General features: G+C 38.0%; 13 protein-coding genes across 13 annotated transcripts; 10 read left to right on the forward strand and 3 right to left on the reverse strand.

Moving 5' to 3' along the window:
• Positions 1-131: 131 nt before the first annotated feature.
• Positions 132-1,352, forward strand: PRCAT00004702001 (uncharacterized protein; the record flags this gene model as incomplete). Its single annotated transcript, XM_062954715.1, has 1 exon — positions 132-1,352. The coding sequence occupies one exon, from the start codon at positions 132-134 to the stop codon at positions 1,350-1,352; it is 1,221 nt and encodes a 406-aa protein (XP_062811390.1).
• A 281-nt stretch (positions 1,353-1,633) lies between these two features.
• On the forward strand, positions 1,634-3,892 carry GYP5 (Gyp5p; the record flags this gene model as incomplete). Its single annotated transcript, XM_062954716.1, has 1 exon — positions 1,634-3,892. The coding sequence occupies one exon, from the start codon at positions 1,634-1,636 to the stop codon at positions 3,890-3,892; it is 2,259 nt and encodes a 752-aa protein (XP_062811391.1).
• Positions 3,893-4,151: 259 nt separating this feature from the next.
• Positions 4,152-4,940, forward strand: RPS4A (40S ribosomal protein eS4; the record flags this gene model as incomplete). The annotated part of the gene is made up of 1 exon (XM_062954717.1): positions 4,152-4,940. The coding sequence occupies one exon, from the start codon at positions 4,152-4,154 to the stop codon at positions 4,938-4,940; it is 789 nt and encodes a 262-aa protein (XP_062811392.1).
• Positions 4,941-5,171: 231 nt separating this feature from the next.
• PRCAT00004705001 (uncharacterized protein) lies at positions 5,172-7,019 on the forward strand (the record flags this gene model as incomplete). The annotated part of the gene is made up of 1 exon (XM_062954718.1): positions 5,172-7,019. One exon carries the CDS (start codon positions 5,172-5,174, stop codon positions 7,017-7,019), a length of 1,848 nt encoding a protein of 615 aa, XP_062811393.1.
• Positions 7,020-7,096: 77 nt separating this feature from the next.
• Positions 7,097-7,685, reverse strand: MTR2 (Mtr2p; the record flags this gene model as incomplete). Its single annotated transcript, XM_062954719.1, has 2 exons — positions 7,097-7,617; positions 7,676-7,685. 2 exons carry the CDS (start codon positions 7,683-7,685, stop codon positions 7,097-7,099), a joined length of 531 nt encoding a protein of 176 aa, XP_062811394.1.
• A 267-nt stretch (positions 7,686-7,952) lies between these two features.
• Positions 7,953-8,144, forward strand: PRCAT00004707001 (uncharacterized protein; the record flags this gene model as incomplete). The annotated part of the gene is made up of 1 exon (XM_062954720.1): positions 7,953-8,144. The coding sequence occupies one exon, from the start codon at positions 7,953-7,955 to the stop codon at positions 8,142-8,144; it is 192 nt and encodes a 63-aa protein (XP_062811395.1).
• Positions 8,145-9,088: 944 nt separating this feature from the next.
• ASH1 (DNA-binding transcription repressor) lies at positions 9,089-10,660 on the forward strand (the record flags this gene model as incomplete). The annotated part of the gene is made up of 1 exon (XM_062954722.1): positions 9,089-10,660. One exon carries the CDS (start codon positions 9,089-9,091, stop codon positions 10,658-10,660), a length of 1,572 nt encoding a protein of 523 aa, XP_062811396.1.
• Positions 10,661-11,112: 452 nt separating this feature from the next.
• Positions 11,113-12,171, forward strand: PRCAT00004709001 (ubiquitin domain-containing protein DSK2; the record flags this gene model as incomplete). The annotated part of the gene is made up of 1 exon (XM_062954723.1): positions 11,113-12,171. One exon carries the CDS (start codon positions 11,113-11,115, stop codon positions 12,169-12,171), a length of 1,059 nt encoding a protein of 352 aa, XP_062811397.1.
• A 206-nt stretch (positions 12,172-12,377) lies between these two features.
• Positions 12,378-14,051, forward strand: PRCAT00004710001 (uncharacterized protein; the record flags this gene model as incomplete). Its single annotated transcript, XM_062954724.1, has 1 exon — positions 12,378-14,051. The coding sequence occupies one exon, from the start codon at positions 12,378-12,380 to the stop codon at positions 14,049-14,051; it is 1,674 nt and encodes a 557-aa protein (XP_062811398.1).
• A 201-nt stretch (positions 14,052-14,252) lies between these two features.
• Positions 14,253-17,640, forward strand: TPS3 (trehalose 6-phosphate synthase/phosphatase complex subunit; the record flags this gene model as incomplete). Its single annotated transcript, XM_062954725.1, has 2 exons — positions 14,253-14,275; positions 14,337-17,640. 2 exons carry the CDS (start codon positions 14,253-14,255, stop codon positions 17,638-17,640), a joined length of 3,327 nt encoding a protein of 1,108 aa, XP_062811399.1.
• Positions 17,641-17,708: 68 nt separating this feature from the next.
• PRCAT00004712001 (uncharacterized protein) lies at positions 17,709-18,617 on the reverse strand (the record flags this gene model as incomplete). The annotated part of the gene is made up of 1 exon (XM_062954726.1): positions 17,709-18,617. One exon carries the CDS (start codon positions 18,615-18,617, stop codon positions 17,709-17,711), a length of 909 nt encoding a protein of 302 aa, XP_062811400.1.
• Positions 18,618-18,805: 188 nt separating this feature from the next.
• TIF11 (Tif11p) lies at positions 18,806-19,267 on the forward strand (the record flags this gene model as incomplete). Its single annotated transcript, XM_062954727.1, has 1 exon — positions 18,806-19,267. One exon carries the CDS (start codon positions 18,806-18,808, stop codon positions 19,265-19,267), a length of 462 nt encoding a protein of 153 aa, XP_062811401.1.
• A 212-nt stretch (positions 19,268-19,479) lies between these two features.
• PRCAT00004714001 (uncharacterized protein) lies at positions 19,480-20,565 on the reverse strand (the record flags this gene model as incomplete). The annotated part of the gene is made up of 1 exon (XM_062954728.1): positions 19,480-20,565. One exon carries the CDS (start codon positions 20,563-20,565, stop codon positions 19,480-19,482), a length of 1,086 nt encoding a protein of 361 aa, XP_062811402.1.
• Between the last annotated feature and the right edge of the window lie 733 nt (positions 20,566-21,298).

The raw sequence follows: 21,298 nt of genomic DNA on the forward strand, positions 1-21,298 counted from the left end.
ATAGTATTTTGAATCAAAACACGCACATGCGATATAAGGGATTTTAAAGTTTATATTCTTTGAGCAACATTTAGGTCAAGCTGTTTGAACGCTAGTGGCAGTAATATCTGATTTGCTTATCAACTGAAGCCATGAGCGTACAGAAACTAAAGGATTTGATTGCTTTAGGTAGTAGAAACGTTTCCAGAAAGGTCCAAAGAGCCTTAGAAGAAGTTGGTAATGAGCTCGCTGGTAGAACTCAAGTACAACCAAGGGCCATCCCTATACCAGTTGTTGATGCGGGAAAAAGATTTATGGGAAGAAGTGGGAGAGAAATAAGTCATAGGTCACAGTTTATTAGGTATTATGGTTCTTTTAGTGGTTTTAATGGAACATTTAACTTCAACAACCACTGTAAATCACATCGCACAAGGTTTCATCATTTTAGGTTCTTCAAATTTTATCATAAGTGCCCTGTCAGACAACCTCCATCGAAGATTTTTGGCTCACTCAAGAAGGGGTTCTTGTTTAGTAATTTTTCCCAGAAATATCAAAGCTCGTACCGAGTAAAGATGTTCAATCAAAATGTGAAAATTACTTATAGATCCTTCTTTAACTTCCCTTTTTCTAACAATAGTTCTAATATTGAGAGTAATCGCTTGAAGTTGAGGACTCAAAAGGGGCCAAAGCAATCTATTAGATTGAATTTGTCTCTCTCACCGCAGTTTCACAGAATAACCCTTTCAATGGCCAAGAATGACCCACCGGCAACCTTTGAAGAAAAGTTGCAATACGAGCAGCTTGAGACTGGCTGTTACATCGAATTCCCAATCAAACTAGACGTTAGCATTCCTTCCGAAACCATGTTAAGTGAAAACATATTAGATGAACTTCTTCTGGATTTAAACTCTCTTCTGAAAAGAATTGAAGAATTAAAGCAAGATCTTACTAACTTATTCGAACTTGGTGAACTTCCTCTTGAGTATATTTCTTCCAAAAATGTTATAAGGGTACATTTCCCTAATTGCGACAAGGAGAAATTGGAAAGCTTATGCAGAGAGAAGAACATCCAAGGAGGTTATATATATGAAGATCAGAGTTCATCCGAGAGACCTTCAGCACCTGGATCATACGCTTCTTTTAACTCAGCCGTTGATCGTGATGATATTTTGAGCTCTTATTTCGATACTAATGAAACAGTGTCATCAATGACAGCATCCACTGATGATATATTGAGCAGTTCATTAGCTCACCCGCTCTCCAACAATGAGGTTGTTAGGATTGTAACACCTGAGATTTCTCAAGCTGTAAATTCTAATGCCGAAGTTATGTTTAACGATTACGACGAATCATATTGGGTCACTTCTGTTTAAATCAGTACATTCATTAGAAATATTTATATCTGACTGTCTTTTGTTGAATTTAGAGACACTAGTTTGTCTCTCACTTTAGTTTTTTAGTTATTTATTGTAAATGAATGAATCAGGTAAGTTCATTATATTAAGTTCATTATTATTTGTATTGGGACTGTATGGGGTCAATCTTTAAGATTATCTCAAAACTAATATTTACTATTTGTATTTTCTATCAGTAATTAATATTAGACCGACTCGCTAGACATCTGTACCTTGCCATCGAGAACGAAGGAGTAGTAATGGCATTGTCGGGTGATGAGTTTGAGGATGCTCAATCAGAGTATATATCGAATACAAATAATCAAACGCCCGTTGCAGCACAAGACACGAAAGCATCAACGAAATCGAAGAGAAAAAATAAAAATAAAGGCAAGAACAAAGGTAAGAGTAAGATTAACGATGTATCTTTGGATCCTTCAGCTGATGAGAAGGATACCTCTAGTAAATCTGATCCTAGTCAAGAAGCGCTCACACTGGACGATGTGTCTGTGCAAGCAACAGGAGATTGGGAAGATGACAACGGATTGAACCCTCAGAACGTTTCTGAAGCACATGAGAATATAGCAGGGATCACATCAGAAGTTGTGAATGTAAACTTGAATTCAATCGGTGATACTAAGGACGAGGAGTCAAATATTGATTCGGTTGAAGCGCCTGACTCTGAAGAGGTTCGGAAACTCGTGGACCAGGAGGAAGTGAGCCTGGCGCAGAATATCACAAATGGCTCATCTCCCAAAGTGCCTGAAAGAACCCCAATTAAAGACTGGTTTCTGTTGAATGGATTTGAAGCCGCCTTTATCAACAAATCAAATCAATCCAAGGTTGATAAATTTAATCACATATATTCAACTTTTGATAAAACAAGCTCTAACTATTTGTTGCAGTCGAACTATAATCAATTAAATGAAGAATTTGAGTCGAAGGATTCAAAAGTTAGAGCATCTATAAATTCTGGTACAGAGAGTATCAGAAAAACATATAATGATATAAAGAATACGGTAGGAAGTTTGGATACATTTGAATATAAAATTGATTGGGATTTCTGGACAAAAATCGTAAATGACTACCAGGGAGTGCTCAAAAGTGAACCTGACCAATTGAATGATTTAATCATGAAAGGCATCCCAAAAGAGATCAGAGGCATCATATGGCAGCTAATTTCAAAATCCAAAAATTATCAGTTGGAGGAATTCTACTATCAGCTTAAGAATGACCCTTCAGTGCATGAGAAGTCGATTAAGCGAGACTTGACGAGAACTAGTTTTTTCACAAATGTTGACCAGGTCAGAAAAGGCGACGAGCTATTTAATGTTATTAAAGCATATTCTCTCTTTGATCCTGATGTCGGATATACACAAGGAATGATCTTTATAGCTATACCTTTGATCATGAATATGAATGATTCGGAATGTTTTTGTTTGTTGGTTAACCTAATGAAAGACTATCAATTACGAGAATTATTTTGTCCTGAAATGAAGGGATTACATTTGTTACTTTATAAGTTTGATAGGTTGCTTGAATCTTTATCTCCAGTGCTATTCAACCATTTGCTGAAACAAGGAATTAAGTCTTCAATGTATGCTTCACAGTGGTTTTTAACATTTTTCGCTTACAAGTTTCCCCTCGATATAGTCATCAGAATTTATGATATTATAATTACTCAAGGTGTTGAATCTATCTTGAAATTTGGCATTAATTTGATGTTGAAGAATGAATCAAATTTGCTATTATTAAATTTTGATCGATTGTTAGATTTCCTAAAAAACAAATTGTTCAATGTATACGTGAACGAGAAATATATTGACTTCCATGATGAGAAGCTGCTGCTGTTGAAAAGAGCAGGAAGTGTGTCTCGAAGATTTTCAATCTTATCCAGTTCAAAAAGAACTTCGAATTCTCACCCCACGCAAAATGGCGAACATAGCTATTATAGGTTGGATGACTTAGTATACGATTCCATGCAGATCAACATTGATCCTGTGGCATTGAGCAAATTTGAAAACGAATTCCAGAACATCTATGATAATGAGAAGGCCAAGCTCTCTGAAATTGAAGAAATAAAAGTTGACAATGGGAACTTACGACATAAGATCAAAATATTAGAAACGAGCTACTCAAATCTCAACCGTGAGCACATTGGAATTGTGCAACAGATGGTAGATATTAAATTTGCCTTACCTGAACTTGAAGGTGAAATAGCTGATTTAAATGGGGAAATTGACCACTTAAAGCAAGAGACAGAAGGTTTGGAGTCGAAAGTAGCTGGTGATTCTTCCCTGGCATCACTCAAATCAGGCTCTACATCTTCTATGAAATCACCAGCGCTTCCATCTAAGATTGAGAATGACATTCAAGAGCTATTAAAAGTTAATGCTAACGAGACAGAGAGGTTTGCAGAATTGCAAGATGAGCTTGATACTCTTATAAGCGAGAATGCAAAGCTTGACACTGAGTTAGCTCTGAAAGGTAATGGAAAATGGTTTGGTCGCTGGAAGTAAGTATATTTAGTTAAATCTTATTGCTAAGTAAGGGAAATCATTGAGTAACTCTTGAAATGCCTATCTGGCCTGTTCAATACATATCACGTGCGTATTTGTGTTTAGGGCTTCGGTCAAAATAAATCCTATTAGACCGTTCGAAAATTTTGTCTTTATGTGCAGTTTCGAGCTAAAGTTGTCTTACGGGATCTAGTGAAAAATTCTCAAATTGAAATGTGAAGTAAAGTTGTTTATCAAGCAATAGTAATTGGTAGTAAAAATGGCTAGAGGTCCAAAGAAGCACTTGAAGAGATTGGCAGCTCCACATCACTGGATGTTGGACAAGTTGTCCGGAACTTATGCTCCAAGACCATCTCAAGGTCCACACAAGTTAAGAGAATCATTACCATTGGTTATCTTCTTAAGAAACAGACTTAAGTATGCCTTAAATGGTAGAGAAGTTAAAGCTATCATGATGCAAGAGCATGTTAAGGTTGATGGTAAGGTTAGAACTGACTCCACATTCCCAGCAGGATTTATGGATGTCATTTCTTTAGAAGCCACCAATGAAAACTTCAGATTGGTCTATGATGTTAAGGGTAGATTCACCGTTCACAGAATCACTGCTGAAGAAGCCTCTTACAAGTTAGGTAAAGTAAGAAAAGTTCAATTAGGTAAAAGAGGTATCCCTTACGTTGTTACCCATGATGGTAGAACTATCAGATACCCAGACCCATTGATCAGAGCCAATGATACTGTAAAGATTGACTTGGCAACTGGAAAGATCACTGATTTCATCAAATTCGATACTGGTAGATTGGTCATGGTCACTGGTGGTCGTAACTTGGGAAGAGTTGGTGTTATTGTCCACAGAGAAAAACACGAGGGTGGTTTCGACTTGGTTCATATCAAGGATGCTCTCGACAACACTTTCGTCACCAGATTAACTAACGTTTTCGTTGTCGGTACTGAAGCTGGTAAGCCATGGATTTCCTTGCCAAAGGGTAAGGGTATCAAATTGTCCATCTCAGAAGAGAGAGACAGAAGAAGAGCTCAACAAGGCTTGTAAATTCCCATCATCTATTCAAATTAGATAAATAAAGGGCAATTCCTTACTATTTGTGATCTTACAATTAGCTGTTTAGTTGCACTTCTAATGTAATATACATATATTATCAACGTGATGATCAAAAAAACCTTTGTAGTTAAGGTCGTATGAAGGATCCCTTTCGCGTCCTCGAAGTTGACATTCCGTCTGAGAGCTACTTTAATATTATATATTCGATAAAGAAGCTTACTGATGGGGTTTGTGTGTCAATGGTATATCACAAGGCTCTTCCTTGTAGCTTTAAGTGCTTTCGGAATATATTTTTGGTTTTCTTTCCCGTTTTTGAATCTGACTGGAAGTTTGATAAGAGATATCAGATGGGGTGAGGTTAACTTTATACATACGACAGATACACATGGATGGTATTCTGGACACTTAAACCAAAAGCAATACCATGCTAATTGGGGAGATTTCATATCATTCACTACTCGCTTAAAGGAAATAGCAAATTATAAGGATGTGGATTTGTTGTTAATAGATACTGGTGATAGACATGATGGGAATGGGCTAACTGACGTTACTGAACCTAATGGTAAGATGGCCTTACCTATATTTATTAAGCAAGACTATGACTTGGCAACAATAGGGAATCATGAGCTATACTTGTGGGAGAATTCTAAGCAAGAAGCTGACGTGGTTGTTGCTCACTACGGTACGAACTATGTTTGCTCCAATGTTGAATATATTTCTAAAAATGGTACTTTGGTACCATTTGGTCAGAAATACAAGTATTTTGTCACTCCAAAAAAAGGATACAAGGTCCTTGCCTTTAGTTTCTTGTTCAATTTTAATAGAAACAATGATAAAACCAAAGTATACCCTATTGAGGAAATCATTCATGAGCACACATGGTTCCAAGAAACTATCAAGGCACATCCTCCAGAGGCTGTTGATGTTTTAATCATATTTGGCCATATACCTATAACACACGAATGGAAAGAATTATATAACTTGCATCTCTTCTTACGCAAGTTTTATCCAAACACTATTATCCAGTATTTTGGTGGCCATAGTCATATAAGAGATTTTACAGTCTTTGATGGTAACCTGTCTGGCTTACAAAGCGGGAGATTTTGTGAGACGGTGGGCTGGGCGAGTGTCAACGTCGATGTGGCTTCTGATGATGTCACGGAGAAGTTTTCCAGATCTTATATTGATTTTAACTTGAACTCTTTTATGCATCATTCCAAAGCTAATAATCTCGAGAGTTTTCATACTGAGGAAGGTCAAAATGTCTCTAAGCTTATTAAAGATACCAGAAAGAAGCTCCAGCTACACAAGGTTATAGGTTATGTTGCAGAGAACTATTATTTGGATTACGTTCCTGTGAGTCACCCCAAAAGTATCTTCCTGTTACTCACGTCACAGATATTACCCACATTGCCTCAAAATGGTTCCACTAATGATCGAATCATTATTATAAATACAGGTTCCATTAGATACGATATGTATAAAGGGCCTTACACGATTGATAGCCAATATATTGTATCACCATTTGAAAACTTGTGGGTTAAATTGTCCGTCCCAAAGCGAATTGCTCTCAAGATATCTCATATTCTAAACAAACAAGGATATATATTTCCTTCAGAATATCCTGACAGCTCTGACTGCAATCCATTGTTGCCAGTGCACCAATATTTTATGCGTTTGGAGGAATCCAGCATAAGGAAGAGGCAAGAGCATTTCACTTATCCAATTCTTAAACTCAGTAGATTAGACAGGGTCAAACTACACTCTGGAAGTGGTAGAAAAAAGCTTCCTAAAGGTTATGTAACTTGTGATGATTTTGGTTGCGACGGAGACGATACTGCTCATAAACCAGTTGTCAACTTTCCAATCCCTAGTGTTGTCCAAGCAACACAGGTTTCGGATAGCGTCCCCGATGAGAAAAAGATTGACGTGATTTTTTACAATTTCATTGAACCCAATGTTAGGTGGGCCCTTAAGCAATTGAAGTACAATGCCACTGACGAAGTTACCCAATATTCGGACAAATATTTAGGTTTACTTTTAAACGAATACGTCAGAACAACCACTTAATTATAAATGTATATTAAAAGTCTCACTCAAGAGCTGATATATGTAAAATGCTTTATTTCTTTTCAATGAATCATCGTTCATAAAATTTGAATGACACTATCACCCGGTTTATATGTAATTCTGTAGTTGAAGCTATTTATCACCTCCGCATCATTATTTGCGACTAATGACTCGTCAACGACCAAGTTCAAATTAAAACCAAACCAAGAACCCCATATAGGTCTAGACGTTTTTGCTGTATTCTGACCGATTAAATCAGCCGATTCTCCAAGCCTATTCTTCCCACTCTCATCAAATCTCAATTTTCCACCTAAATTTATCACGTAAGTGCCAGTTCCAGGTATCAAATGACAGTCATAGCTGTTCAACTGGTGTGATGTTATTGGTACTGCTAGCCATTTCTTCTGGAATTCCAATTTGGCATTATTGTTTGTTGGAATTAATGGTTTGCCATTAACAATGATTGCGCAGGCCGGTTTTAATTGCTTTGCAAATTGCGTTGCGTACGCTTCGACATTAGGGTATTGGTTTGTTGGGGTTCTGTATTGTAAATCCAATGATGATAACAACTTCTTCAAAAATGGTTCTACTGGTTGTGCTAAAATATTCTGTTAGAAATTGCAAACTAATATAGGCCCATAAACAAATCTTATTACTTACAAACATCTTGCGTCGGTACCATTTCAGACCCTCCAAATATGCCTAGTGTAGTCCTGGTAGTATTGCGTTATAAGTCATTAACTAACAAAATATCATGAAATTTTTGTCCTCGTAAGGGCCAATTGCGGTCTTTCCGGTCATAGTTCGGTAGAATGGCTATGAAATCAATAGCAATTAACTTCACTACAACGCTATATAAAGAGTGGACAATGCTTTATTGACAAATATCGTCATAGGCAAACGAAGCACCCTAAGCTAAATTAAACTAAAAATATGGGTGATAAAGACCATCATAAATTAAACCAAGCTAAAGACATCGCAGTTTCTGTAGCCGGGGGCGTTGGCGGAGGCTCGATCGCAAATCACTTGGGATTGGGACAAGCAGGAGGAATAGCCTCTTCCGTTGCTGGGTCAATTGGAGCAAATAAAGCAGAGCATAAGGCAGAAAACGAAGCAAAGAAGTGAGGTTTCTTAAAGTGTATAGTAAAAGAATGAACGTGACTTGAATCTATAATGTGTAGCCTTTACCACAGTCAAAGAAGAGCCAGCTTGAAGTGATTGAACGAAAGTCTCTCATGAGTGAACTATCAAGCCATGTATGGTCTATAATGTAAGTATATGACATTGTCTACTACAGCTTATTGTGTAGTATATAATGAAAATTGGCTCAATTGATATCTATATCTTATCGCGGCTGGTGAGATGCCCACAATTTCATTGACTTGTAATCCACCACTCAGCAGACCCTGCGTAAGTGTGATTCGTCCAGGTACAATATAGGAATAGTGTAGGAGATATTTCCTGTCCTGAGCCCAAATCAGGATATCGTGAAGGGGTGCCTACGCAGGGTAGGTGCTCTAACCAGCCATTTTTTAATCGCACTCCAGCACTAGACATCCTGATTCCCAATGGGGCTGGCTAAGATCAGCTCACGACATCAAATCGATCATATGGCTGGATACTTATCCTAAAACAGACTGATCCAAGCTAAATCAATCCCTTCGATGCGTGTTATAAATATGATGGGTTCTCTAATACTAACTTTTTCCGTTACTTGATTAACCTAAGCCTTTCGCATCCTTTCCACGCTCTTTAAGATCGCCTTTGTACCTGATTCCAAAAACACCGACCACTTAACGGGCCAATACTTTCGCTAATCGGCTTTCTCAACTACAGCCTACTTTATCGGTTAACATTCATTCTTTTCAGGTGTCTATCCCTTTTTAATCGTTGTCGTCCCCGGGATCCTACATTTCGCATTTGTATCCCTTTTACTAGTTTAAGGAAATCAAAAGATTAATCTTCGGTTGTTCTGGTTACCATTACCTAACAATACTGGTTCAATACATTAATTGAATATATCGAGGAATTTTGCATCCATTTGACTTATCCAGAGTACGAGTCATAGAATGAGTCTCCTTCAGGCAAATATGCTAAACAATCATCAGTTTAATTCATTCGGCCGAGGTCATATCAGATCTCGTTCCTGCAATGAGATATTAAGCCAACTCAAGAACAAGATTAATACACCAATTGGAAGCGGAGAAAAGAGTTCAGGGCATGGTTCCAAGAGGACATTCGGAGACATGCTCCGCGAGTCCTCTACTTCCATTCAGTCAGATGAATCAGACCAAAAAAGATCAAAGACAGCACCTCCATCACAGCCGTGCGCTTCATCTACCAGCAGAAATCACGAAAATCTGACATATAGAGCCCGGTCTTTGTCTCCGAACAAGAAATTCTTGGAACCATCAGTTCGGTACAAGCTGAAGGTGGGCAGTCTGACTGGGTCAGTTACCCCTTCTACAAAAGACAAATCTAACGTTAGAGAGAAACTTCCTTCCTTAGCAGATGCGTTACAAGAGAATTCACTCAGTGGAACCAATCGCAGTATCAAGTTGAAACCTATCACACCAACAGTCTCCCTTGACTATTTCGACACATACAAACCCAACGACGAAAACTGGAGATACGAATTACTCGATACCATAAATAAGAGCTCCAAGCATTTCAATTTGAACCAATATAACTATCTCAACAGGCATTCCTCAGCAGCTGTTGAAAATAACTTAGCATATAAACCAAACTTTGATTCCAGAATAAGCTCCAAAATCACTAAGCCAACTTTGATTCCAAAGGTCAATCATTTTGAGAAAAAAATTAACTTCCCCTTCGAATCTAACTACACTTATTTAAACAAGACCTACATGAGGGACGTCGAGAGGTATCCAGAATATCTCGAATTGGCCCATTCATTGATCCAATTAAGCAAACCGCATCAAATTCCATATCATTCAAGTCATACAATGCTTTCTGATACACCAGCACATGCATCAATCGCTCTTGGTCAGAATCAACAGCTCAACTCCCATAGGCATTCGCATCATCACCTTGAGACAACAATCCAATCAGCTCAATATAGTGCTACTCCTCCTCGAACTCATGGTGAGATGATTTCCCCCCCAATATCGTCGACAAATTCATATCTGCATTTCCACAGCTTACCATCACCACCTACAAGGCATGCACTGTCAGTCAATGCTTATCAGCCGTACACAGTCACAGATAATTCCAATATTCCAACCCCGGGTCGTACGCATATGGTGTCATCGCCTCCTTTACCCACTCCTCAAACAAAGTTTGTGCCTATTACTCCTCCTTCATTAAAGCAAAAAGCAAGAACTGAACCTCTCAGGTCCCCAACCAAAGGAAGTCTGACCATCAGAGTGTGTTTGTCATGTGGCTCCGATCAATCTCCCTGTTGGAGACCATCCTGGTCAATTAAAGATGGACAACTTTGTAATTCCTGTGGCTTAAGATACAAGAAAACATCAGCCAGATGCCTCAATGAAGAGTGCAAAAAGATTCCCGCAAAGGGAGAATGGTCGCTTATGCAAAGCAAGGGAAAGTCTCACTTTGATGATGGCCTAGATGGTTACACATGTTTGGATTGCGGATCGAGAGTAGATGTAAGTAAGTGAAGTCTAGCAAGTTTTCCTCATCTTTGATAAGTATGAGATCTTCTTAAGTCGTCCAATATGTCCTTAATATTTTTAATTCTTTTTCCACCTTTTAATCATAATCATTGCCTTCAAATAGATAATCAAATTCTTAAGCCATATTACAATGCATACTAAACCTATGAGTATATATATTATTTATGCACCTCTTCTCTTGGATCCATGTAGCAACAATGAAGTGTACACAATAAAATTGGCAATAGAGATCAACCAAGTCTCTAGAGAGTAAATGGTGAGATTCTCACTAAAATCTGTGCTTCACGCTATCTATTAGCGAGCATGTAGCGATATTTATTGTTGAGTTCTAGAAATTTCTTAATAATATGGGAACTTTTTCTCCAAGATTTCGCAGGCGAGATCCATAATGATAAATTAAACAGCTAATTTTAATCATAGACAATAACAACTTAATAATGTCCGATAATATTGACATTATCATTAAATCATCAGGAGATGCCAAGTATGAATTGAATGTATCACCATCGCTAACAATCTTGGAATTAAAGAACTTAATAGCTGAGAAAGCATCTATTGAGGCAGGACGGCAAAGATTGATTTATTCAGGAAAGGTCTTAAAAGATACGGAGACAATCGCCTCATACAAGGTTCAATCGGGTCATACTATTCACTTAGTCAAAAGTGCTGGAGGATCAAAACCAGCAGGGGCTCAGCAATCGTCTTCTACAAGTAGTGATAATGGTACTAACAATACATCGCCAACACCAAATGTTCCCTCTAATATTGCCGCTGGTCAAGGTTCATTCAATCCGTTGGCAGATCTCACTGGTGCACGCTATGCTGGGTATTCTCAGCTTCCTTCGGCGTCCATGTTTGGACCTGATGGAGGAATGAATTCAGGAATGCCTGACCCTGAACAGCTTTCTCTGATGATGTCCAATCCAATGTTTCAAGAAAGTATGAATTCGCTCTTATCTAATCCTCAGATGTTGGACTATATGATAAATCAGAATCCCCAATTGAGAGCAATGGGTCCACAAGCGAGAGAAATGCTACAAAGTCCATTTTTCAGGCAAATGCTCTCAAATCCTGAGTTAATGAGATCGATGATGGAGATGAGCAGAGGCTCTGGAATGGGTGGATTTGGTGGTGGTGCCCTGCCTTCTGCTTTTCCTGCTCCTGGCGAAAACCCTACTGTTGGTTCAGAAACAACAGAGTCTACAGAAACCTCTAATCCAAATGCTACTAACCAGAGCCCAAGTAATGCTGCCGCTAATCCGTTCGCTTCTTTGTTTCCCAATGGTATGCCACCTGTTGATCCTTTCTCTATGTTTGGTGGTGGTGGTGCTGCTGCTTCCCCTCCTGATAACCGTCCTCCAGAAGAGCGCTACGAAGCTCAATTGCGACAACTTAATGACATGGGATTCTTTGATTTTGACAGAAATGTCGAGGCCTTGAGAAGAACTGGAGGAAGTGTCCAAGGTGCGATTGAATACCTCTTGAGCAACACATGAATATTCTTAGATCCGTAATACTATCTATATATATATTGTATGTGTACTTAAACATGCTCAGTTTTGTGTAACTTTTCTAAGTTCAAAGTCGTTAGTATTGACACCATCATATGATTATAGCTCAATATATTTATTGTAATTAGGACGGGGGACGTACCTATGTGTGATTGATCATTCATAAAACATTCTCATATTGCTCTAAGAACATGGCTACAGGAGGTGAACTGAGTCCTAGTCATAGGAGAACGAGAAGAAGCTCTCGCATCGCCAATAGCACCAGTGATAACAAAGATGATATAAATAAAATACGGCGTGAGAATGCTAAACATAATGAAGGAGAGAATGATGTGGAATATGTTAACGCTGTTCTGTTTGATGATATTAAGGAATGGGCTAATAAAGCAATCTCTACACGTGAAGATACAAGCGCTATTGATTTGGAACTTACGAAATTGATTGCCATTATGTTGAATGCTCGTGGAATTTCTTGTACCATAGAAGTGTTGGACCTATTAACTAATTTATGCATTACATATTTTGATGATTTGATTAGTTTGTTGCATAAGCTAGCAGAGTACCTGAGAAGAAGAAAGCCGTCTTTCAATGACATAAATCTTTGTTTCAGCATAAAAAAAATAAAACCTTTCAGAATAGGTGAAGAATACCTCATATCAAAACAAGTGTCTTCAGTTTACAAGAAGGAAGTAGGCATAGTTACTCGACAGGTCAATGAGTTAACTTCGACTTTGGCAGGACACTCAATTTCAGAAAATGATGCCGCTCTACCATTTTTCGTAAACGACCATTATGAAATGTCTCAACTCGTACCGAGACGGACTGAGAGACCCAAATATATTCCATCCTATTTGCCTGACCTTCCACCAGATTACACTTATCAAAATACTTCAGACTACTTGGATATAATGTCAGAGAAAGAAGCTAGGTTAAAATTAGTTGAGCAGTCCCGGTTAACAGAGCAATCATTGTACAAATTGATAGATGATGATTATTCGCAATGGAGAACGAATTTCGAGTCTCAGTTGAACGACCTGGGGGCTGATAGCGATAATGAAGATAGCATAATGAGTGATGTAGCGCATGATCAAAAGACTGATGTCGAAACTCCTGCTCCGGAACTTGAAAGAATTGAAGAGAAGAGTCTAGATGGCAATAATCTGGTATTGGCTCCTGGTTCTACTAGATTCGATTTTGTAGCGTATGCAAAGAAGAGAGCTTTGATAAAGCAAAGGAAAGAAGAGGAAATTGAACTTAAGCGAGAAAGGAGAAGATCTAATATTTTCATGAAAGCAGAGAAGCTTTATTCACCTTATGCGAAATCATTTCCAACGCTTGAAGATAATGAATACTTCAGAAACATTGTGCAGCAAGAGTTCAAGTCTGTTATCAAATCTGTGAGGTCGGCAGAGAAGATAAAGAAAAAGAGAATAGACAAAATCCTCAAGGAAAAAGCTGAGAAGGCACGCAATGAAAAAGAGTCTGGAACTAAAGAGTTCACTTTCAACTTCAATCATATTAGTGATCCTCTGGGAATTGATAGTGATGAAAGCGATGATAATAATGTTCCCGATTTCGATACTGTTGGAAGAGATAATGATAGCGAGAAATCGCACACTTCTCCCCGTGAAACGTTAGAAAATCATGAAGGTAGCCCTCCACAGAATATAGTGCAGCCGCTTCTGATACAGCCGTTAGTTCCGCATTCGCAGCCGGAACTTCTGTCCGATGAAGATAATATGGAAGACCTCTTGACTCAAGAACTAGCTAAAGCTGAAAGTGACTTGCCTATTAATGACAGTAATCTGATGTCTCTAGGATTATTCGAAGACGAACTGGATGTCGATGATCTCGAAGATGTTTAGTGACATTCTCCAGCATCCGCATCCACTGAGAGTAACTTTTTGCGGATGTCACGTGAAGGCAACTATATTGATGTGAAACTTTCTAGAAGCAACATCCCACCTGGTACCTTCAGTAATTGTATTCATAGATTTTAGACCGTATAAATATAAAACGAAGTCTAATCAAATATAGTCATTTATAATAAATAAAGATTGAATAAAATGACTATAATTATCGGGTCTCTGTAAGTGATAACAAGCGAAGCAATATAATCGAAATGGCATCTTAAACTAACTGTAACATAGATTTTTACCTTACACAGTTCATTTTGAAGTTGGATCTCATAGCAATTTCGACATTGATGTGACACGGAGGGAGGAAAATAGCCGCAATGTCCATGAGAAGGCACAATCACGGTCTAGGATTAATGTATCCGCATCCAAGCCTATCAACTCGGAATCGCAGGGCTCTATAATTCCGTCATTAAGTCTAGCTAACTCTAGACAGCAAACTCCTATGCCTGAGTACCGGTCTACAAGGTCTGCTGATGTGTTTAAAAGACCTGGAATCGGAAGCCTTAACGAAAGCGCTAGGGATTCAGGGGAAGATTTTTTTTACAAACATAAGTTACAACCTTCTTCCAGTAGTTCTCAATTGAATCTGTCGCAAGAGAATGAAAAGTCCCAGCCTCAGTATATCCAACCTAAATCGAGGTATAGCAACCTCAAAGTCGAAAGTTCGGTAGTTGATCCAAAGAAGGAGAGTGCTGATCTTGGCTTGCCGGCCTTGAAAATTAATAGATCAGCGACTAACTTAGGAGCTTTGGGGCAGTCAAAAACAACTTCTTTTCCAAACTTAACGTCCCTTAATTCCAATCTATCAATTCCGTCAGTCAGAAATAAAGGTTCTGTTTCAAAACAGAGTCCATCATTCACTTTGAATAACAACGGTAGCTCAAGCTCTGTTGCTATTGCTGAAGACCAAGATGATACACTGGAGTCTGATGTGTCTCTGGAAGATGACGAATGGAAAAATGATTTTAATAACATGGTCCATGGGAGGTCGGAGAGCAAGTTAGCACCGTTTGGGGGGTTTTCAAAACCTGATATTGAAGAGGGTTTATTTAACCACAACAATATCTTCGAAACCGCACCTTGGAATGTTGCTTTTGCTAAAAAAGGTAACATATCTTTAACTAAAGCGGTTAGGTTATCGGTTGAGTCTGATGTGATTAAGAGCCGCTTGTGGGTAGGCACTTTAGCTATGCCAAGTGATGCGGTCCCTGAAAAGGTTACTGAAAAGATTTCTAAAAGGCTTCAAGATGAATACTCATGTGAGCCAGTTTTTCCAGACGATTTCACATTTCAAGGACACTATAAATCATTTTGCAAGCACATTCTTTGGCCCACTTTGCACTACCAAATCCCAGACGATCCAAAATCGAAAGCTTTTGAAGACCATTCTTGGGGTCAGTACTGGTTATTGAACCAGCTAGTTGCCGATAAGATAGTTGAAGTATATAAAAAAGTAAATGGTAAGGCAGACCCGAACGATCCAGAAAATATGATCTGGATACATGATTACCATTTGCTCCTTGTTCCGAAAATGGTAAGAGAAAAGCTTCCTAATGCAAAAATTGGGTTTTTCTTACATGTATCATTTCCATCTTCAGAGGTGTTCCGTTGCTTACCTCAAAGAGAAGCCTTATTGAAGGGAATGTTGGGTGCGAATTGTATTTCTTTTCAAACAGACGAATATGTGAGACATTTTCTTCAGACATGTAACAGGTTACTTTTGGCTGATACGAATCAGTTTGGTGTTTCTTATGAAGGTCGTTTTACTATGACAAACACAATTCCTGTGGGTATTAATGCGAAGTCGCTCTTCGATCTAACAAAATCAAAAGCTGTGTTAGACTGGTCACACATGATACGAGAGAGATGGCCCGATCAAAAATTGATCGTCAGCAGGGATAAACTTGACAAGCTCCGTGGTATAAAACAGAAGTTGCTTGCTTATGAAAGATTTTTGAAGGACAATCCAGAATACATTGAAACGGTAGTTTTTATTCAAATTTGTATCGGTACATCGGCTGACCCAGGATATGAATCTGAAATAATGCAAATAGTCGGAAGGATTAACTCATTAACAGAAAATATTTCGGATACTCCACCCATTCTTTTCCTTCAAAAGGACTTGGAATTCGAGCAATACTTGGCTCTCTTGTGTGAAGCAGATGTTTTTGTCGTGTCATCTATGAGAGAGGGCTTGAATTTGACATGCCATGAATTTATAACCTCTACATACAATAAGAAGTCACCTTTGATTTTATCTGAATTTACTGGATCGTCTCCCTTACTTTATTGTAACGGAAAAGGGGCTTTGCTTATCAATCCGTGGGATATTAAAGCATTTTCGATTACTTTCAAAAGACTGTTAACCATGAATCCTGGTGAAAAGCTCGAACGCTGGAGTAATTGCTCGAAAATAGTCAATACTCATGACTCTAAAAACTGGGTTTCTACTTGTTTGAAAAGCATTAATTTGGCTTGGAATCGCGAGCAGTGTAGAAACATCTCTAACCTCACACATTTCACTGGTAAAATTTTTAATAAATTTTATTCGATGGAATGTAACGGTAAAAGATTATTTATTTTGAGTTTGGAAGTACCTACGGAAGCGATTAAGGAACTAAGCTTAGGTATAACTACTACAACTCCAATAGTTAACAAAGGATCTTCATTTTCTGATGCTAGATTACTGTTATTATTAAGTGATTTATTGAGTGATCCTAAAAATCATATTTATATCGTCAGTGTCCTCAAGAGGTCTGATCTCGAAAGGATTTATAGAAGGGCCCCCAATCTCGGTTTGATTGCCGAAAATGGTGGTTATATCAAGTTGGTGGGCTCAAGTAAATGGATTTCTATTGTTGATGAATCTGAATTGAATTCTTGGATGTCCCAAGCTATTCAATTGATCGAATCAAAGGTTGAGAGGCTACCAGGATCATTCTGCGAAATAGAAGATTGTACGGTTCGCTTCCACGCTGGTAGCTCGTTTATTGATGATCGTGAAAGAAGTTTAGACGCCATGGGAGATTGTATACAACATATTAATGAATTGTTCCAAGAGAAAGACGGTGTTCACGCTACCTTAATTAAAAATTTGGTTGTTGTTCAACAAAACCAATTGGCATTGAAGGCTGTCAAATTCTTGATGTCCTATTATAATCGTGATAAGCTGGGGCTTGATTCCCAATCATTGATTAAAGAGTATAAAGTGAAGAATGTTCCAAGTTCTAGTTCTCACTCACCTCCAAGTTCTGCAGAAGATAACAAAAAAGCCTTGACAGACCAAAAATCTATAACTTTAGATGGTGCTTGTGACAAGAAATTAGGCTTAAGTGCCATATTTTTAAGTGGTGCTTCTACTCCAATAGTTGAACCTTGCTTCGAATACGTTACGTCGTACAAAGGTATTTCTGCTGCTGGAAAGATAACGGTTGCAATTTTGGACACGGAAACTAAGGTACGTACATCAGCCAATTATGCTGTACTGGGTAAGAACGAGTTATTGAGTATATTATCGAGTTCAACTCTGACGTGATGTTGCCAAGGGGCACTGAATAGAATTATGCTATAAAATTATGAAGTCATTTAATGTTTAAATTTTGATTAAAATTGTTTATCCTTGTAGCTTTTTGCGACTGTTTCATTCAACACATCAAGAGATTCTAATAAAGCTTGGTCCTCTTCAGGGTTCAATTTATGATGTTTCTTCCAGTAATACTCAAGAAACTCATTTTCTGTTATGAAACTAGATTCTTTTGGTCTATTTACCATCCACAATGTCTCCTTCGATCTTTTATGAACTTCTCTGTCGTCCTCCATCCTCATAAGGATCTGCTTTTTGGATAACAAGTCTTTAGACTCGTCATTTTTATCCTTAAGGGCAAACATTTGGTCTTCATCGACGGGTTCTTGGATCATTTTCGAATGTTTCAATAACCTAAGTCTCTCGTACTGGCTCTGTTTCTTTTTGCTGATTAAAAGGGACCATGCAGCTATTAAAGAATCATTTTCTTCCACAACTATATCCCCAAGCTCAATCTTGGGAAATGGTATATCTTTATCAAGATTCACCAAGTCGTCGCTGTCTATTAAATTCGAATTAAATTTCTTATCGTACTCGTCACAGTTTATCTTGAACACTTTTGAAATACTTTTTAAGCTCTGATAAACATTGAACAAATTGGCATTATTGGCGTCTGGTAATACAGAATATATGATTGCTGGAAGCGATTGCTTTAAATTCTGAATGTACGGAAAGCTGTAGTGTGATTTGGACTGCTGTGATACCGCAAATGATTCGTTAATCAAAACCTCTATGAATTGAAATATCGTTGACTTCGTATTTATTTCCACCGTGTTATCGTTCAATATATCCATCATAGATGGGAATAAAAAGTCCTCGCTCTCGGCATTTTTCAAAGCAAAATGTGCAGCCTTCGTTAAGCTAGGCAAAGAAGGCACTAGTGTACGTAGTATCTGTGAAAATTGGGCACTTGCCTCAAATGAATCCATATCGCTTATGTCTCAATTCGACTTCTTCTTTTTATTTTCAGCTTATAGTAGTATTCCATATTCTGCTTACGTAATTTTTACTCGATTTTTTTCTCATCAGGCACTTCAAATTTTTCAGGAAGCAAATACACCTTATAAAGCGTTTTTCTCTTTAAAGTCCGTTGTATTTTGTTTTATTTGTAATCAAAATGGGTAAATCAGGCAAAGGTAAAGGAGGAAAGAACAGAAGAAGAGGAAAGAATGTCAATGGAGGCCAAAAGAGAGAATTAATCTTAAAAGAGGATGGCCAAGAATACGCACAAATTACGAAGATGGTTGGTAATGGTAGACTTGAAGTGACATGCTTTGACGGAATTAAACGTATGGGACATATTAGAGGAAAGTTGAGAAAGAAGGTGTGGATGTCGCAGGGAGATATCATTTTGGTGTCTTTGAGAGATTTTCAAGACGACCAGTGTGATGTTGTTCACAAATACAACTCGGATGAGGCTAGGGCATTGAAGAGCAACGGTGAATTACCCGAGAATGCCAAGATTAATGAAACTGATACATTTGGTGCTGATGATGATGAAGAAGTCAACTTCGAGTTTGGTGCTGAGGATGATGACGATGAAGAAGAGGATGACGAGTTGGATATCGATGATATTTAGTTGCATTAATTTATTAAATTTATATCAGTAATCTGATTGCCTGAGGTGATCGACCACTATTATGTACCCTTTTGCCAATGTATAACTTTTACGTTAGAGAGCTGTAGTTATATCTCGGAGAACATTTTATTGAGAGAAGCGCCATGAAACAAAATCTATCTAAGAGTTTACATTCTAAATATTCTTTGCGCTCCACCTTCTATCTCTTGATTTTAACGTCTTGATACTTCTTCATCACTTCCTAACTCAAAGCTATCAAATCTTCTCAAGCCTAGAGTTTCTTCGTCATACGCATCTGCATTTACTTGCATAGATCTTCTCATAGAAGAAAATCCTCCAATTCCATTGTCTAGCGGTGCCATATCTTTGCCTTGATGAATTCCGAAGATTTCTCTGGACCTGCCTTCGTTGTCCTTTCTTGAAATGTTTAACAAGTAAACCCCACTGAAAATTATAAGAAATCCAATCAATAAAGAAATGATATTAACAGCTGAAGTGGTGTTAAACCCCCTGAACAAAATAAAGGAGGCTAATAGGGTAAATGTTGTGAAAGTAACGTAATATAATGGATTAACAATTGAAGTGTCGAACTGGTCTAATGCTTTATTGAAGTAATGCATTTGGGTGAGAATACAGAGTACCACAACCGAAATAAACAAGTAAGTTGAAACATGTGTGAACTGATTGTGACCTCCAAGCGTTAATTTCAAGGCAATACCAAACGCCTTAATTGACATAACAGAAATAGATCCCACAGAGGAACAAATGGAAAGATAAATCATTGGATTCGTGTGTCCATACTTTGGTACAATCTTGTAGATCATGAATAATGAATAAATTGCGACAAGAAAGCAGTACAAAAGAAATCCAGGCTTAGAAGCATATGCTAAAATCTCGTCAACTGTTTTAATCTCCTTATCTGGAGGAGCATGGATTACAATTATTACTGAACCCATCAAACAAATTGCGCAGCCCATTTTTCCCAAGGTGCCTAACTCTTCTTTAAGAAACATAGCAGCTAGGACGGCTCCTATGATGACTGATAATGCTCCTAAGGGCGTGACCAAGATGGCAGGCGCAAATGTGTACGCAGCAAAGTTTGCAATTTCTCCCACTGCCATGGTTATCATGCCAGCCCACCAGATGGGATTTTGAAGATATTCATGGCCCTGAACCTGATCGGTGCCGTTTCTGGAAGATGCATCCATTAATCCCTTCTTCGTGATAATAAACGATGTACCAATAGCGAATGATGAGGATGTGGCTAACGCCAACCCAATGTACTTGTCGTCCACCATTCTTCAGTTATTTATCTCTATTACTGAATCTAGAAGTTAAGTTTTTGGCAATTAATCTATATTGTAATAAACACCTTTTGGCTAAAAAAAAAAGTTTTACTCAAGAAATTTCCTTTATTTCCCTAATGAAGAGTAATCTTCTTTGAATAGACCTTTAAAACCCAAACCTTCTCTTGTTTGTAAAAGTAAGAAGATATACTAGGTATAGAATACGCGTGGAGTCAAATTTTAATGAACTACAACAAAAAGTGTGCACATTATCAATGTCGTTTAAAAATATGTGAAACAGAAGACTGGTACGGCTACACTAAGGACAAGTAATTAAGCTCAGCTATAGACACTGTACATCAACTAGATAGTTCTTATACCGTCGTAAGACTGACTCTTTGTTGGCATGTCTGGCATAATTTATCATGTGTTTAACCAGTGAATATGGTGTTTAAAATATCCCCTTCGCTAATTCACAGCCTCAAGTTAGAATAAATTATGTCGTAGAATGGCTACTATAAATATTAGACTTTAACAATAACTCCCCGCGAGAACTAGAATGGCTGTTCATTTCAGGTCATGATAACCCTACGGATATCTTAACACCTGAAGAAGGGGCCCTCTTTCTAATCTACTCTTTTAAAAGTTAAGCTTTGTGATCTTCTAAAATGGTGTACAATACTTGTCAACATTCCATGGTAGGGGCATATGTGCCTGGTGAAGACTCTGAACTAGTCACTCTTTA

The sequence above is a fragment of the Priceomyces carsonii genome (genome assembly GCF_900007245.1).
Source record: "Priceomyces carsonii strain CBS4050 genome assembly, scaffold: Debaryomyces_carsonii_scaffold_5, whole genome shotgun sequence".
NCBI lineage: Eukaryota > Fungi > Ascomycota > Pichiomycetes > Serinales > Debaryomycetaceae > Priceomyces > Priceomyces carsonii.